General features: G+C 43.7%; 3 protein-coding genes across 4 annotated transcripts; 1 reads left to right on the top strand and 2 right to left on the bottom strand.

Moving 5' to 3' along the window:
* Positions 1-813: 813 nt before the first annotated feature.
* wee2 (WEE2 oocyte meiosis inhibiting kinase) lies at positions 814-5,262 on the bottom strand. Of its 2 annotated transcripts, none has more exons than XM_070830308.1 (12): positions 5,229-5,262; positions 4,019-4,311; positions 3,689-3,897; positions 3,293-3,350; positions 2,756-2,925; positions 2,521-2,642; positions 2,264-2,410; positions 2,069-2,173; positions 1,911-1,996; positions 1,613-1,783; positions 1,351-1,499; positions 814-1,172 (listed from the first exon to the last, which is right to left on the bottom strand). In XM_070830308.1, the coding sequence occupies exons 2-12, from the start codon at positions 4,280-4,282 to the stop codon at positions 1,007-1,009; spliced, it is 1,647 nt and encodes a 548-aa protein (XP_070686409.1). In that variant the 5' UTR covers positions 4,283-4,311; positions 5,229-5,262; the 3' UTR covers positions 814-1,006. The 2 variants fall into 2 exon arrangements, with proteins under 2 accessions (XP_070686409.1, XP_070686410.1); XM_070830309.1 differs by lacking the exon at positions 5,229-5,262 and adding an exon at positions 4,712-4,756.
* A 94-nt stretch (positions 5,263-5,356) lies between these two features.
* On the top strand, positions 5,357-10,143 carry dennd11 (DENN domain containing 11). The gene is made up of 9 exons (XM_070830310.1): positions 5,357-5,804; positions 6,560-6,659; positions 6,759-6,917; positions 8,326-8,479; positions 8,579-8,717; positions 8,973-9,104; positions 9,195-9,345; positions 9,552-9,620; positions 9,752-10,143. The coding sequence occupies exons 1-9, from the start codon at positions 5,363-5,365 to the stop codon at positions 9,945-9,947; spliced, it is 1,542 nt and encodes a 513-aa protein (XP_070686411.1). The 5' UTR covers positions 5,357-5,362; the 3' UTR covers positions 9,948-10,143.
* Positions 10,144-13,731: 3,588 nt separating this feature from the next.
* On the bottom strand, positions 13,732-18,092 carry agk (acylglycerol kinase). Its single transcript, XM_070830787.1, has 14 exons — positions 17,852-18,092; positions 17,733-17,772; positions 17,556-17,635; positions 17,375-17,450; positions 17,149-17,274; positions 16,946-17,040; positions 16,726-16,795; positions 16,339-16,418; positions 16,202-16,259; positions 14,905-15,052; positions 14,703-14,800; positions 14,523-14,593; positions 14,326-14,410; positions 13,732-14,186 (listed from the first exon to the last, which is right to left on the bottom strand). The coding sequence occupies exons 1-14, from the start codon at positions 17,959-17,961 to the stop codon at positions 14,052-14,054; spliced, it is 1,272 nt and encodes a 423-aa protein (XP_070686888.1). The 5' UTR covers positions 17,962-18,092; the 3' UTR covers positions 13,732-14,051.
* Positions 18,093-18,274: the final 182 nt, after the last annotated feature.

Raw genomic sequence — 18,274 nt, 5'->3', positions numbered from 1 at the left:
GTGTCTTTGATTTAACTAATCACGGGCTCAAATACTTTTACTTTATGAACTCAATCCATAATTAAAAAAAAAAACTTATGTGATTGATAGTCACTGTGCAGTTGTGAGCTGTTGTAAAACACCTAGATTACTACATAGGAATACAAATGTTAGGCAAAGTATTATCACAGGACCTGTAGGGTTAAAAAAAACAAAGTTACGGTACATTATCTCATATTTCCTAAGTCCATCTCTAGTCATTGTTCCACAGACAGTTGGCTGCAGTTTCAGATAAGTAGAACAGCACTCCACTGGAAAGTCCCTGTATTATATATACATATATATACACACACACACACACACACACATACATATATATGTGTATATGTATATATGTGTGTGTGTGTGTGTGTGTGTGTGTGTGTATATATATACACACACATATATACATATATACACACACACACACACACACACACACATATATATATATACATATATACACACACACACACACATACATACATATATGTGTGTGTGTGTGTGTGTGTGTACATATATATATGTACATATATATATACACACACACACACACACACACACACATATATACATACATACACATACACACTCTTGTTTCACTTTGTGTGCTTATGTTATACTTTATTTTTATTATTGTTTCAGTCTGGAACAGGCACTCAGAACATTTCACTGCACATTATACTGTGTATAACTGTATGTGACAAATAAAGGTCCTATGTCAGAGTTGAAAAAGAAAAAAAGGAAATTCATCTGAGATAAAATGCTTAAAATGTTTATTTACAGTTTGGAAAAAACAAGTACATTGGTCTGCAGCAGTTAAAAGCTGTTAAAATCACTTGAAAACTGTTTAAAATCAGATTAGTCCTATAACAGCAATGTTGTCCAAGTCCCTCCTGGCCTCCATGAACACAGCTTCCACTCAGAAGACTCATATTAGGATTGTCCATCCAGTCATTTCAAAATCAGCCCCACCTCACATGTCCCATCACACTCCATAACTGGGGCAACTGAAGCTCATGGATCGTGCAGTCTTCCCACCGACAAGCCTCCTCCCTGATTTGACTATAGACCCCATCTTAGCAGGGGGTCTCAGCCCAGGAGAGGTGTTCTGCTTGGGTGACAAAGCAGCCTGACGAGCCTCCTTGAGCTCTCTGTGGGGAAAAAAATAAACAAAAATAAGCTAATGCTTTTACTTGCATCAGCATGTGAGTATTAAGATGGTCATTTATTAACTTCAAAAGACACGGTTAAATTAGAAGATGAAGACAGGGGCCTGAAACCCAGAACTGGGGGCGCAGGTTAAATGATCCGTTACTTAATTCTCTTTACTTTTCAAGCATGGCCGTCCTGAACTTCTCCACATTGAGCTCTCTGCGTAGTTGAGCAGCCAGCCTCCCAGTCCTCTCCTCCCTCAAGACTGTGTGCTTGCAGAGCTCCCTGGCAGATGGCCGCTTTGTCAGGTCTGGATCCAGCAAAGACTGACACAGAGGAAAAAAGGAAGGAAGGTATTTTCAACAAGCTGTGCTAGTGACAATAGTGATGCTTTTCATGCAGCTCAAAAATCAAATCAGATATAATCATATGCAAATACCTGAAGCAGCGCTCTGAAGGGAGGCGATAGCTCCTGTGGCAGTTTGGGGAGCTGCCCCTTTCTAAGGCTGTGCCACTCGTCTCCATTTTGTGGCAGAGGTGGCACCCCGGCTGCCTGCAGCACCGTAAGGCCCAGAGCGAAGATATCTGCCTTGGGAAGCTGGCTGTAATCCTAGGGACCAGAGAGAACACAAAACACTAGAACCAACGCAAACACATCTGGACCTCTCAGTCGGGCATTTGACGCACGACCACCCCAGACCCCAACATTGCTTTTCCTGTAACACTAATATTGTTACCTCACGTAGGATCTCACTGGCCAGGAAGCGGCTGTCCCCTTCCTCAACTTGAGGACTGTTGGTGGACGTCACATGACCCAGATCCCCTGCAGGAAACAAGAATGCGATATAACAGCAAACTAACATTTAAAGTAGAAATTTGACATGAAATATAATACCAATTTTGTAAACGACTCCTGCTGAAGCACGTCCGTCATCTTCCTCCTCGCTCTCTCCCTCACCCGCGCCACTTGTGCTGGGACGCTGGCAAATGAATATATTACCTCAAAAAAAACAAGTTGAAATAAGGCAGGTTTTTGGGCACCAGCTACAATACCAGAAATACAGACGGACAACTGCTCAGTGAGACGTACTGGGTTTGATGTCCAGGTGCACGAGGCCTGAGCTGTGGATGTATTTCAGCCCCATAGACACTTGCAGGAGCAGATCTTTCAGCTCGGCCTCTGAAAACAGCTCACCCTGCACCTCCTTCTTCACAATGACATCACTGAGACTTCCACCTGGCACGCACACACACACATTTTGACAGTATCAGTATCAAAAACCACATAATCCAATCTAATTTACTTAAATAATTTAATGTCATGTACTGTGTGGTAAGGAAACCCACCGTCACAGTATTCATTTTGTATAATCATGTGATTATCTTCCGCCCATGCTGAATAATAGCGGACAACATGTGGGTGGTGCCCAAGAACAGCATGCGCGTACACTTCCTTCAGGGCCAACTGCCTGAGAAGACACAGGAAAAAAAAGTCAGGGTTAGATTTGAGCTGTTCAGGAAGAAAATACAACAAAAGTGGACTGGTGTGCCTGTGGCAGAGAGCGACGTGACGCTGACTCACTCATTGGCAGAGCCTGCCAGGGGTCGACGAGAGCGTTTTATGGCGTACAAGCAACCATCCAGCCTCTTCACGCACTTGTAAACTGCCCCAAACTCGCCCACGCCAATGCACTCCAGCTCCAGGAACTCACTCTCATAGCGTGACAGCATGAAGGCTTGGACAGCACGCCTCTGCCAGATAAACAGACGGACAGCCTTGTGGTAAAACCAAAGATTTTTCTAAAGAGGGAACCCACGTCACAGAGCTCAGGTCTCCAGTTTGATCACAGCCAGGGGAACCGGGCTTCGTCTTTGATGCGTCACCAAATATGGTTGCACTTCCACAAGGAGAGTTTTTTGTTCAATATGACAGATAGATTTTTTTTGTGTGCTAGAGATTCCTTTGAGAAATCCCGGAAGTAGGACTGGCAGCATGTACTTTTGGACAAAACAAGAAGTGAGGAGGCGGATGACAAAGCATGATGATAAAAATCACATCACAGGCATCTGAGAGGGGAGGGTTATACCCATAAGACAGCACTAATAGAAATAGTTGTACCTTTGGTGGGAGAAAGGCTTCGTCATCCTCCTCAGATGACGTTAGGCTGTGTTTCAACCTGGAAGATGAAAAGGGCATTTAGATCTTTATATTCTCAGAACAAAACTGCGTTATGAAGGATTAAAAAGGCAGAAAACTGGAGAGATGGAGAATCAAACTATATCAATTTCGCCCTCAGAGTCTTCATAGGCTGGTAGATTTCCCACACAGTGCACAGTTTAAAAATAGCCCTTATTGTGACACCTACACTGTAATACTATTGGGCTAATTTCCCTGTGATGTTCTAATTACACATTTCTCCACACAAACAAATTCCCATCTGTGAGTACGAACGCTGACTGGTGTTTACATTGCATACCCTCACAGATCTACAATACAACATAAATCAGCAGTTACCTTCGTCCATAATCGTCATCATCATCACTCCTGCAACTGTTCCTCCACTGCTGCTCGCTGTTCCTGCGGACAGTGTCTGGGGTGAAAGGATTCACATTGACAGAAGGTGCGTGGATGATGTTAGGAGCTGCTGAGGAGAAACGCAGGCTCCTCTGATGGCGACTTATCTTAGTGCTGGAGCAAGGCTGCGACGCCTTCGATAGTAGGCTCTACAAGGGGGAAAAAATGAGGACCACTGAAGTTAAACTGGTTTGCTATTTGAGACTCTCTGACAAACCCTTCAAGACCACGGGGGCACACTAAGGACAATCAGCCTGGATCACTTCCCACCTTGGGCGTGCTGGGAGAATCACACAGCCTCAGTTTCTTCCAGGAGGCGTAAGGTATGGGGCTGGTGCACTGTAAAGGAGAAGACATGGTGTTGCTTCTACTGCGGTGGCGTTGCACTCTGGGCGTCCTGCACGCAGAGCTGGGACTGCGGATCCTGGGACTTTGGATCCTGAAGGTGCAGTCATCAGAGCTGATGTCGCCCCCCTCCTCCCCACAGCTAGAGAAGTCCAGCTGCTGGCTGACCCCGTCAAACAACGACGCCATGCTTGGGCCTGAGTTTTAGCAAAATGTACCTTTAAAATACATAATCCTGCATTTGATTGATGCTTTTCATTAGACTTTTAGGCCTTTGAGTCTCCTCAGGAAGTTCTGTTGTTACTCTCAATCTCTAAACCAGCAGGCCTATATATATATATATATATGGTTATATATAAGGTCACTACTCTGAGCTCACTGTTGACATCTGCCACCACAACATGAGTCCCATAATGTAATCAATAAAATATGACTTCCAGTTATATATTCTTTTCTGACTTTCTGCCAACCAAATGATGTAGGACACCTGAAGTCAGCACACCAGTCAGGCTGTGATGTTATTTCCAACCTGAAAGCTCAGCAGAGGCTTCAAACGGTGAGTCACACATCAGTATGTAGTTATGTTGGAGTTATAATCTGTTCATCGTGGATACTCACAAACAACTCGCCTTCCCCACCAACACACACGAATTTCGCGCCTTGTATGTAAATGACTTCCTGTTTAAATGAACTACGCCGCCAGGTTAACACACCTAGCTCTCTGATTGGCTGAACTGGTCGTGCGCCACACACCTGACTTAAAAATGGCGGATAATTGCATAAACAACTTTACCGTAGAAATTACCGTAAAATCTATGAAACTGTGATTATGATCATGGACGCGTGTTCATACGGATGAAACACTAAAAAAAAAAAGCTAAAGTTTTAAAGCAAAGCTACAGAACATGAAGACACAATAAAGGGACGTGTAGCAGACTGGAGACACGTTGTAACGGAATCTCTATATGAGTGTTACAATAATCTGAATTACATGGGCAAAACAAATAGCCCATAACCAGAATTAGGTCATTGTATTAAATAGTAATATAGACACGTGGGCGGAAGTCAGCGACGTCATCAAAACAGTGAGACAGGAGGAGGGAAAGCAGCCCGTCAGTGGATGTGACACGCTTACAAATACATAGAAAACAAGCCAGCAGCCAGCAGGAAATCATGATCCGGCTGCACCAGCGAGTTTAGTGCGCCCGATTCAGCTGGACACCGGAGTCTCGTCGTATTTCTCTCCCTTCCCGAGGCAGCAGCAGCACCATGGTGAAGCAGTCGGACCGAGCCCCGCTGCTGGACTGGGAGGAGATCCCACCGCCCGATCCCAACCAGGCGGCGCCGCCGCAGCAGCCTCCGCCGCCGCGGGGTGAAGACGCACCTCCGACGGAGAAAAGTTCGCAGCTAGCCGGGCGGCGCGCACCGACAGGCACCGCGGCCAGTATTACTGGGTGGAGCAGCCGCAGCACCGCCGCCACCACCACCACCATCACCTGCAGCCCGACGAGGAGCGTAACAGCTGTCGTGGCCAGCGGGGACATGAGCCCGGGCCGTCCGCGGGCAGGGCTCTCTATGCACGGGTGGGAGCGCCCGGAGCCTCTCGGCACGGATCGTAATGTTCCCTTCCCCGGCCTCTCGGTGAGGGATCAGTGGGAGGAAAAGGACCAGATCGTGGCTGTGTTTGTGGTTACCTTTGATACGAGATCAGGTGAGCAATCAGATGGTAGCAAGAGCATCTGATCTGAACAGATTTCCTGAAATGATCTTTCTGTGATGTTTTTTTATTTTTATTTTTTATGTCTGATTCTGTGAATTTATACTGAGTCATGGGGGTGAAGGGTGTGTGCTGCCATCACACCAGGTGAGGTTGTCAAACAGTTCAAATGCCAAGACCCAACTAAATAGATTCACAATCAAACCACAGAAGTGGTAAATAACCTCCAGCAAAATAGATTAACTTCCTGGCCTGACTTCAGAGTTTTTGCAATTCTTTATGCAAGAGCTGAGTGACTGAAGCCCAAGCTGGTATAAAAGGAAAACCACACTATTGAATTTAGAAAAGGATTTGATAGAAGCAGATCATTTTCACAACTATAGTTAAAAACACACAGGATATACAATCCAAAGTTTATCAAACGCAGCAGAAGACAGGCCAGGATGTCAGTGCTTCAGCCTCGTGCATGGAGGCGGTCAGTGTGTGGACAGTTACAGACGCTGAGTCAGCTTTCTCACTGTTGCTGACCTCTTGCCTCTACATGACAGACATGCAAAATGAGGGGAAGTGGGCAGGATGAAAGTAGACAGCATGGGAAGTAACTTCATGGTTGTTTTTCTCTCTCTGTGTGTGTGTGTGTGTGTGTGTGTGTGTGTGTGTGTGTGTGTGTGTGTGTGTGTGTGTGTGTGTGTGTGTGTGTGTGTGTGTGTGTGTGTGTGTGTGTGTGTGTGTGTGTGTGTGAATGGCAGGGAATATGGTAGAATGGTGCCTGCCTCACGACATCAACCTAGACGGAGTCGAGTTCAAGTCAATGGCCAGTGGTTCCCATCGGATCACCAACGACTTCATGTACGCACCCCCACCAGTCAAGAAGCACGAAATCCAGCCCTCCTGCCAGAAATCTGTCCGCCTGTGTTTACTCCTCCTCTTTGTTTTGCCTTTGGCTAGATATTTCCGTAAAGGCTGTTACTTTGGGCTGGCCTGCTTTGCTAACATGCCTGTGGAGAGTGAGCTGGAGCGAGGAGCGAGGATGAAGTCTGTGGGAATTCTGTCTCCCTCCTACACTCTGCTTTACCGCTACATGCACTTCCTGGAGAACCAAGTGAGGTGAGACATGCTGTGTGTGTCGTGTGTGTAAGTGTGTGTGTGTGTGTGTGTGTGAATGTTCATTTCAGTCTTTGTTTTTTCAGTCTCTGTTTACCTTATTTATCTCTCACCCAACTGTGTTCTCTTGATGTGCCTACCTCCTGTCTTTGCTTCTGTGTTCAGTTTTTTTTCCCTCATCTATTAAACATGAACATGAGTCCCAGTCACAGCTATCGTCACAGAGGCCCATTTACACGCTCTCTTTTCTTCAGTGACTCAGTCTCCTCATTGACTGCATGTAAATATATGACAAAGCAACACTGTTGGGTTACAAAAACAGAGTTGAAGCCACGTACAAGTGGATCTGAATGAGTCCAGTCCAGTGGTTCCAAACTTTTTCTTTAAGACAGATGAGCTCAGGTACCTCCTCATCGACGCCGCCAAATGTGTTTGTCTGAATTTATCAGAAACTGGTTGTTATCTAGGATTAACAACAATTTTTCATACAATTGCTACAATATATTACAATATTGTTTCACTATTTTTTTTTCATACAATTAAAGCCAAATGATTGTAGTTTATACCGCATAACTGCAGCATCGATGGTTCAATACTGGCTATCTTTGTAGCATGTCATACCCTAATCTCTATCCAACCATCCTGTCTGCTTCCTCACTGTCAACTATTCAAAAAAGGCAAAATATGACCAAAAAAATCATCTTAAAAAACAAAACAAAAAGAAACACTAAGACATAGTGTTTAGGTTGGTTTGATCAATTATTTCAGCAGTTTATTCATTACTGTAACATAACTAATCATTAGGCACTCAGGTTACAGCTGATTCAGTATAGTATTTTCTTATCAAATTATCATTTCAGTTTTTTTTTTTCAAAATAGCTGACCCACACCATGAAAGATAAAATATTCCCATGTACCCCCGAGGACACGTGTGAGCCTACAGACGCAGCCTACAGTTACCGTTAATGTTGTGGTTACTGTGGCTTTTTACAGTCACTCTACAGTAGCAGCAGGATGCCTCAGATGGTGAATGGGGGAAGTTTTGAACCCAAATAGAAATGTGGCCACAAATGATCCCACAATATCATTTAATGACAAGTAATGGCTGCTAACCAAGTGCCATCTGTATTCTTGTATTATTCATGACCTGACTAGAGTCTAATAATGAATACGCAGTTCTTTTCCATAGACTTCCCGTTACAGTGTGTAACAAATAGTGATTGAGTGAATCATTTCAGAGCTTTAGTTCTTTGCATCATGAATATGCATTTGTGATTTGTTTAAATACACTAAAGCAAGTTTAATTTGCTGAATTACACAGATCTGAATAGACTTAGATGACTCATACCTGACATTATTCTTCTGCCTCTCTCTTCCTCCTCCTCCTCTTCCTCCTGTCGTTGCCTTGCAGACACCAGTTGCAGTGTCCAGGCCAGTATTCTCCACTGGAGGCCTTTTATGAGGATAAGAAGGCTGTCCTGCCCCCTACAGGAAATGGTCTCGTCACCGCTTGCCCAACCTGGAGCGTTACCACCATCAACCGCTGTATGCACCCAGAGATGAAGGTGTGAGGATGGCACAGCGCGATGAGTCGGCAGTAGCAGGTTTGCTCGGTAACAAAGCAGCAGCGACATAAAGCTCTTTTTTTTTTTTGCTCCCTGCAGATCACACACCCAGCTGGCTGCATGTCCCAGTTTATCCAGTTTTTCGGGGAGCAGATAATGGTGCTGTGGAAATTTGCCCTGCTCAGGAAACGTCTCCTCATCTTCTCGCCTCCACCTGTAGGCGTGGTCTGCTACAGAGGTGAGAAGCTCCCACACACACACACACACACACACACACACACACACACACACACACACACACACACACACACTTCCACGCACTTGCACCCTTTTAATTGCTAATACTGTAAACACGTGTGTCTGCCATTTACTCTTTAGCACAGATTCTGTCCTTGTTTTTCATCCACACAAACTGTAATAAATGTCCTAATTTGGTCTCCTATCGTCTATGTCCATGAGATGGTTCATTCACTGTGTTCCCATGCTCCCTCAGTGTACTGCTGTTGCTGCCTGGCCAACGTTTCTTTACCTGGAATTGGTGTCACTGTGCCCGAGTTACGGCCTTTCTTCTACATCAACATAGCCGACATCCCCGCCCTGGAGACGGAGCTGTCATACGTGGCCTGTGAGTGAGGCTTACAGTTAACTGATCACTTTTTGCAATCTGTGGAAACGATCCCTTACGTGTGGGCGTGTTTTTTTTATCATTTTCAAGGCACCACAGAGAAGATTTTCGAGGAGAAGAAGGAGCTCTACGACGTCTATGTTGATAACCAGAATGTGAAAACGCACAGAAGCCATTTGCAGCCGCTGCTCCGGCTGAATGCAGCGGATAAAGAGAAGTACAGGAAACTGAGCGAGCAGAGGTACAGCACGCACCGTAAAACAAGTCTAAAATAACATCATGTTTATCGTCAAATTTTCAGATTTTTGAATGTGATACATACATTTTGCTGCAAAATGAACACATCAACGCTTTGGCCACTGAGTTTGCTGTATTTTAAGGCAAGTTAAAAAAAAAAAAAAAAGACTATTTTTCAGCTCATATGACTGATAGATGCCTTTTTTTCAGGCAAATGTTGCTGTACTCTCAGGAGGTGGATGGAGACTGCACATCAAATGAAGAGGATCTTTTCGTACTGTGAGTCCTTGACAAGTGTATTCTTACTTGAGCCATAATCACAGGCAGCATGTGTGGAGAGAGTAGTACTGTTACGTTGGTTTTATCATCGCAACCGTAGCGTGATGCGGCCATCTTTTATCCTCTCCTAGGTTCTTTATGGAGCTGAATAACCGCATATTCCAGACGCTGTCGGACGTAGCAGGGAGCACCGATCCCACCCTCACCGCTGAGCACGTGAGGGCCATGGGGCTGGATCCCCAGGGCGATCGCTCCTTCCTGGTTGACCTGCTGGAGGTGTACGGTATTGACGTCACGCTGGTCATAGACAACCTCTGCTGCCCTTGAGCCCCCTTAGCCCGGGGAAACTCGGGATGCCATTGGATATCTGTGCCTTCAAGGCCCACACACACACCAAGACACTGAAGACACTGCCTCCACCCAGGCACTTCCATGTGTTTCCTGCTGTCCCCTCCTGGGTGTCAGTTTTCCCCTCATCTGACCTGTGGAGACTGTTTCCAACCAGTGTGGACGATGAGGACCCTTGGCGTTGGTGCACTGGTCCACCGTGGCTGATAAACACCTGCCTAGCAGACAATATCGCTTGGCGCCTCACCTCATTCACATTTCTGTCACTCAGTACTGTTTGTTTGTCACAAATATCTGTTTGCTTGCGTGCGTTTGTGTGACTTTGACACCGGCTCAAGTGGCCAGGGCTGGAGCACTGGATAAACACAATGGAAGTCTTCATCAGCTCTGGTCATCGTAGCAGGAAGATTTGGTCACTCTCCACTGCACCCTTCACCGCGAACAAGTCACTGAGACATTCACACTCCTGCAGCTTTGGTGTCCACACACAGTTTGTCTGAAGAAAAGATTCACATTGTGTGGGTGAGTTTCTGCTGCTGGAGGTTTTGCTGTGTGCACTTCAGATACATTTTAGAGAAGATTCTAGCCATTGCAGTGTGCAACAAATTCAAACTATACCACACGTGGATGATTTCTTGTTCTGATGAAGCTACTTTGGGAATTAGAAAATCGAACGCTTTTTAACCACTTTATTTGCCTTTAAAAAAGGAAGCAATAGGAGTCCGTGGGTTTGTTGGAATGATCGGCCTTCTTCACACATCTGCTTTTTTTTCAGGGTTTTTTTTTCACGACTGAAATTGAGCGATGAGGTAAAAGTGAAATGTTTGTTAATGACTGTGATATCTTGTTTTTGTAATGGTTCTCAGAATGAGAAGGGAGAAGCTGTCAATACTGTTCACCTTTTATGCACCTTCAACACGAGGTAGATCTGATCATGTGTCTCTGTGTTTTACCTTCATGTGTCGTGATCAGACGAGGCTCGTGAACTGTAGAATGAATGTGACTTTAGGACACTAACTTATCATGAATGCTGCACCATGTTCACAGTTGGACTTTTTCCTGATGCACACAGTGATCATGCTTAACTGTTCCTTTTTTATGCTGTGTTTGAGCCATCGAGCAGTTATGGAAGGGAGGGGCTTTGTGTGTTGTACTGTATACAGACCTTCATTGGCTTTTCTGTTTGTTTTGTTTTGTTTTTCTTACATGAACCAGAGGCTGATTAATCAGCACAAGCTAATATATTGTCTGTGATGGTGTTGAATGAAGCGTCTTTGAAGGAGCCAGTTGTAGTTTACTCGTTGATCAGCTTCAAAGAGATCCTCTCCGCTTGTCTGCATCCTTGACAAAGATCTCTTTGTGTTTTTCGGAGATCTACTGTTGATCACAGTGAGGGCAGAGCAGAAGCTTTAACCCCCCCCCCCTCCCCGTCTGTTCCAGCCGGGGGTTTCTCTTTTCACCACAGTCCCATTGAGGGACTCCAGCTCGAGAGATGAGCCAACTGTGTCTTTTGAATTACCCTGGCAGGCTGGTTTAGCTAATCCATCACGTCGCCAATCAGAGTGATAATTTGTTCCATGTTGGAACACATGAGGCTCGCCTCTTTATAAATTTGAAGAAGTGGTTCACAACCTCCTAAAGCCCCCCCGATGCAAGCTAAAACACCAAGTCTTTTTTTGTAAGCATGTCTTTTTAATTCACTGGTAAAAAGAGTCTATAAATACACCTTTTTTTTTTTTTTTCAATATCAGATTCCAGTAATGATCTTCTGGGTGCTGATCAAGGTGCAGAACTGCAGATGGTCTGTACTGTGCTTTCACTTGACCCCCACCCACCAAGATGTTTTCTGGATCGGTTACATTTTTTTTAAAAAGTGCACCAAGTATCATATTTGAAAGCGAAGGGCACTTGAGCTTTGTTGTTTAAACGGGGCCTTAAGGAAATGTGATTTTCTCAAACTTACCACGGCAAAGTGACTGAATCATTACTGTATGTACATCGACAGTATTTGCTGAAAGATTAAGCACATTGTCCTTAACACTTCTGAATGACCTTACTGTCTCCAGTGAAACCTGTTGACTCTTGACTGGTCTGTTTGCCTGTCAGCCTACATGTACTCCTGCCTCTGACGGTGTTTGCTTTACAGGTGTTAAAATGTTAAATGTAAAAGGGAATGTAAACAACACACACCACTGTATAAAATGCCTTCTTTGTGGAGCCGTTCACAGATGTGTACCAGCATTAGCTAAATGAGTCATTTGTACAGTGTGTCACTCTACTGAATGTCAAAGACAGCAGAAGTATTGCACACACGCAGCAACACATTCAAGTAGTGTATGTTTTTTCTTGATTGTAATGTAAATCAAGAGTATTCACCTGAATAACAAATAACTCTTCACCTTTGCTAATGTGAAACACTGTAAGAGATGTCAGTAATGTACACATGAACTCAACAGCATGAACAACTGTTAATTTCACTGTACTGCCATTGTAAAACATTAAAACATTGATACAGCTTAGGTGTTATCTAATCTTCTGCTGCTAAGCCTGCATAAACATTCTCTTCCGTTTCTTTCATAACACTACTCTACCTACGCCCCCAACCCCACCCGCCCCCTCCAGGATCACAGCTTTCCACAAAACAGGATGATGATGAAGACTCATCTTCATTCAGGAGTCCCCATAGGTGTAGTAGTATTTAGATCCTTTAAGTAAAAGTAGAAATGCCACAGTGTACTTTGTCACAAATTAAAGTTCTGCATTCAAAAGTAATCGTGTAAAAGAACAGAAGTACTGACGGTAAAATGTACTTAATAATCAGAAGTAACCACGAGCATTGTATTGTTATATCTTTATGACTGGCGCTTTAACATGTAAGCCGTGTTTTACTGTTGCATTTGGCTGAGGTGGAGCCTATTTAAACTACTTTACATGGTGTACTGGTAGTTTAAAGGGACACTCCAGCAATTTTTCAAATGAGGTTAAGTTTACTTGTCAGGAGCAAAACTCAGCCTGTGAACAGTTGTGTGATGTCCTCTGTGGCTCTGGAGGAGCTTTCTGAAAGTCCTTTTTGAAGGAAACCCTTTTCAATAGAAAGCTTGTTGACCCCACACTATGTGGAAGCGACCATTAAGGGAACCAAGTAGGGTCAAATTAAGGAATAAAAGTCAGGCTATCTTGGTCTCTGCTGCTGCAATTTTGACAATATTTCCCTTTAAATCTGGAGTAGAAGTACAAAGTAGCATTAACTGTACTTGAGTAAATGTATTTAGTTCTATTCAACCACTTGCAGAATTAGAAAATAAGAATTTTCTACCGCTATTCAAACACCCAATATAAAAGTGTGCTTTGTCTCATCCTAAACAACAAAATGTGATGAGAGGCATGCAATGCACCCACTGGCTTAATCCTGCAGATTTGCCGTCGATGCCATCTGTCAGATCAGACCCAGCCTCACCGAGGAATCTGCCAAACTCCTGATCCCAGATCTTGGGCATTTGGAACATGTTCAGAATGCTGCAGCATCTCCGTATTGTATATTTACTGACGTAGCAACACCACACCAACATATCCAATCCTACATTTGAGTCTGCCCTTTGTGCTGGGCTACTATCTGTTTACCGTCTCTCTCTGTGATCACTTCTACTTTGCCTTGTCACCTCCAGGCCTCCAACCAACACCTGCACTCCTCATCTAAACCAAACATCTGCAAAATACTGAATATACAACTGGTAAAGAAATGCTTTGTGTTGAATTGGACAGACATTATTTTTATTGACCAAGTTCAAATGTGATGGCAACAGTAAACTGCTGAGTAAACATAAAGTCCATTTATAAGACAAGCTGGCATAAACAAAGCCTTGGTCCTTTCATATACAACAGCACGTAATGTAATCCTCATAATTCTTTGAAGTGACTTCCACTGGAGATATTAGCACATGTAATAAAAACAGTACGGTATCGTACTTCAGTGCAGTAGTACCGCACGATCATTTTCAACTTCCGGTGAAGCAGTTTGTGTTTCTCCTGAAATCAGTTTTTGTCCTGCTGTTCTTGTCGTCTATCTGGTTCGATGTTCTCTCATCACTGCGTCTGTAAGCTGAGCTGCTCTCTGCGCTCTGCACTGATGAAGAAGTGTAGTTTCCGTGGCAACAGCCTCACTTCTACAGGCATGGCCTCGTACTCCTCGTTGTCGATATTGTAGAAGCCACCGGCATCCTGCGGGGTCAGGATATCAAAGTTACACTTTAAGACAAAAAACAATGATATCTTGAGCTTCAGAAAGTAAACTGACTCATTACTGACATTGTTTTACTTGGTTTGAAGGGACACAGGGTCATTTAAAAGGCTTTCTAACCTGTGGCAGCTGCAGCTGGCAAGCACTGGCTTCCAGTTTTGTGGCATTCTTAGTGAATACAGTGGAGTCCTCTTCTTTTTTATTTCTATAACGAAGAATATTTACATTTGTTTAGTTGAATTTCCATATACGCAAACGTTCATATGATGTAAATTGTCTTGATAGTGTTCTCTGATAAAAAAAATTTAACTACGCACCCGACGGTGATGAACTCGCCCACAGTGAAATCGTCTGGCTCTGCACAGATCATCAGGGAGTCGTTTATGCGCTGCAAGTACAAATAAATAAAAAGAAATGACTGAAAACCTCAAAGAGGAAAACAAAGCAGGTCAGCAATCAAGTGCTCGGCATTTTAGAAGAAGAGCTTTTGGACTGACCCTCTTCACTGGGTTTTTGTTGTGCGTTTGAATAAACAGCTCTAGTGTCGACAGCTGCTGCTCCTTCCACTCCTCTGGCTCCTCTGCTTTTGGAGGCTCTGAGCAGATCCAAACCAAAAATACAACTCCCAGTATATTGCTGATGGCTAATTTGTAGTTGTGTTGCCTTGCTGTGGTCCAAGTATCAACACAGTTACACTACCTTCAATTGGGGGGTTCCAGTAGTTTTTCAGTCTGCGGGCGATGCGGTAGAGCAGACTGGGCCTGGGGGGCTTCTGAGGGAGCAGGTCTGGGGGCCGCAGCTTGGGAGCAGAGTAGGACACCGAGACTTCCCGGGCCAGGGGCCACTCCTGGGAGATTTTACAACAGTGTGAGATTCAAAGACAGCAGAAGCAGCCGGTCGTGAGTGACAAAGAAACGGGGCGGGGGGGCTTGAACTAGAGGAAGCACATCATGACATCTGCTGCATGCTGTAGACTACTACTACTACTACTACTTTTTTTTTTTTTTTTTACAGTTCTTAAATAGAGTTTTCAGGTAACTGTACTTTATTTGAATATTCACTTTTGTGAAAACCTTTTACTTTAACTCCCTAAATTTTAACACAATTACGTACTTTCTCCTCTTTACATTTCCAAAACAGGCTATTTCTTTATTTTTGAGGGTGATTATTGATCATTTTTCAATTTAGCATCGTTGTCCAACATCAAAACCAATGTCAGCCTAATCGGATGTGACCATAAGACCATAAGGAAAGATCCCTTGGTGTATCCATCGGTGTGTATCACGCACGGCTGACATAACGAGATGAAGCAGGCAAGAGAGGGAGACTCAACCATGGAGAAAAGGTGTTAGTGAATGTGATGTCCACGCAGAGAGAACTAGTAGCCACATGAATGAGAGTGAACCGCTCAGCCGACAGATTCAGAGCACAAAGACATTCCCATCTATGTCTTTATTGGAGAGAAATGTGAGTAATGCACTTCATACCTTGAGTACATTTCAGGCCCTGTACGTTTGTACAGAAGTTGAATCAGTGCTTTTTTTTTTTTTTTTTATATAATCGTGAGCCTTTTCTTACACAAGTATCCTACTTCACTTATGAATGTGCGTACTTTTGCCACCTCTGGTTTTACTATAGCTACTTTATTTTGTGTAGATATTCAACATTCTAAGATTTGACCAAAATGATGCCAGTATATTTTCAAGTATTCAGTGTCTTACTGAAAGAACTGCAGTATATTTTTGTCAGGATGGAAAACTTCTTCAGCAGCATTTGGCAGGATAACAGCTGTGACTCAATATGACAGCCAAATCAGTGCATATGGTAGAAAATGTCAAGGACACTCCCTTTGACAGAAAATGTTCTTAGCAAAGTCATGTCTTTAGAGTTACACAAAAGGGAAAACATGTTTTTTTTTCATACCAGGGAAGAATCTCTGTCATATTTGCAGCTAGTGACAGCATATAGGACAAAAAAGAAAAAGAAAAAGCCTTACCTGTAGAGTTCTAAACCAATGTGCTGCACTCATCTTCAGTGGTCCAAGGTACCAGTATCTACAGGAAATAAGACTAATTACTCTTTTGTATGGTTTACTCCTAATTATAATATGAGTGACCAATTGTGTAATCTTACTTGCTGATTGTTGCAGCCACATCTCTAAAAGCACCCCAACGTAGCCCCATCAGAGCGAAGACCGGCTGCTCTTTCTCACCCTTGAAACACACACACACACACACACACACAAATTTAAGTTCCTGTCCAAGTGCTCACACATCACAATACACACATTAACACTGACTATATATTAATAATAATGACATAATATATTAATAATAATCTTTCATTACAACTAACTTAGTTGTCCTATTTGACGAAGAAAGGCACATCATAAAGTGGGAAACTACTTCAAAACAAAATCCCTTAAATGTTCTATTAATTTGACCTGAAAACAAAGAAAGACATGAGCAAATAAAAGGTTGAGTTCATCATTTTGTAGAGAAAACAGGACCAGTTTCTCACTTTGATTTGTAGCACATCCAGAGGTACAGTTTCTCCCTTCAGAATGGACAGTGTTGCTGCTGTAATGTCTCTGAAAAGAAAAAGGGGAAATGAGTTTAAGTTACTTATGAGGAAACTCCATATATGCATATTTACTCAGTGAGACGCATCTGGTACACAATCAATCACTGCATGATGGTAAAATCTGGATCTTTAAGTGTGACACTGATGAAATACTTACTTGACCTTGTTGTCACTGAGGTGGTGGAGACTTGGACTCAGGCTATTGCGAGCACCCAGTGGAATGAATCCAATCGGTATGTTACTGAATGCGTCCTGTGGTCACAAAACACCCATCAGTGACTTCATGAAAAGAAAAATCTGGATTAAGTCTTTTCTAATTAACCACAAACCAAAGCCTGATGATGACTGTGTGACACCTACTTGGTCCGGCCTTCGCAGTAAACCTGTGATGACTTCCTGCAAGGTGCCGTCCCCTCCGGCCACGATCAGCATGTCCGTCTGCTCCATGAGCTCAATCAGTTTTTTTGCCTGGCCTTCATAATCTGTCTGTAGAGGAACAGGTGATATATAATCATGGTGTCACACGGCAGGATCCCTACTAGGGCCACTGTAATAGCACTGTTGGACTCCAAAGGACAAAGTGTACCTTTACTATTGTAATCTCCACACCAGACAGGTGTAAAATAGGAGCAGCGTTCTTTTCAAACAGGTTGTTGGCTTTCCTGGAGAAGATTAAGACAGGAAGTTGGGAATACTCTTGGAAAAACTGGTGTCTGGCATCCAGATAAAAGTGTCAGTGAGAGGTTTTGAGAATCATGTCTTCTTACCCGCTGCAAGCTGCAGGGTTCAGGATCACTGTTGCTTTCCTCAGCCGCTCCTGTGGTGCTATCTGTTGACGCCCAAATTCCTAAAAGAGATTTTGATGATAATAAGGACTAATAAGCACTAAAAAAAAAACCAACATGATGTCTTTGGCTGACAATTTATGGGCAAATGAGTCTTACCCTGGCCACTAGACAAGCCTCTCTCCGCAGAACATTGTCACTGATAAGAAACAAGACACATCCTGTAAGACACACGAACAAGTCTGCAGTCTCTCTAATCCATCACCTGAAGTACTCACCAGTGTTTGCCATACAGCCAGTGGCCTCCGTAAGACAGGACGCACACAGCAAATGTGGACTTCTTCCAGTGATTCCTCAGAGTCCGAAACACTTTCACAACCCGAGCCATGGTTTCACCAAAAACGTCCCCAAACCCTCTATTTTAACACGGAGCAACATTTAAGGCGACACCGAAGATTTAAAGTCCTAAATGACAAATTTCCATCCCAGCGGTCACGCACCTACTACTGTCAGGATGGCATGGACATGTTGGTGTAACGTCAAAACAGTACCTACCAACACAGGGCGGAACCAATGCTATTTCCACAAGTGGTTCATTAACGCGTAGCGGCGCAACACAAGTGCTACTTTGTCAAAGTTTCATAGAAAATAATATTTGTAAACGGACGGAGTTTGTAAAATAACTATCAAATGCAGAGAAA

The sequence above is a fragment of the Pempheris klunzingeri genome, chromosome 5 (genome assembly GCF_042242105.1).
Source record: "Pempheris klunzingeri isolate RE-2024b chromosome 5, fPemKlu1.hap1, whole genome shotgun sequence".
Lineage (NCBI taxonomy): Eukaryota > Metazoa > Chordata > Actinopteri > Acropomatiformes > Pempheridae > Pempheris > Pempheris klunzingeri.
Note: the sequence above shows the minus strand (reverse complement) of the source record. Positions and strands in the feature narration are given on the sequence as shown.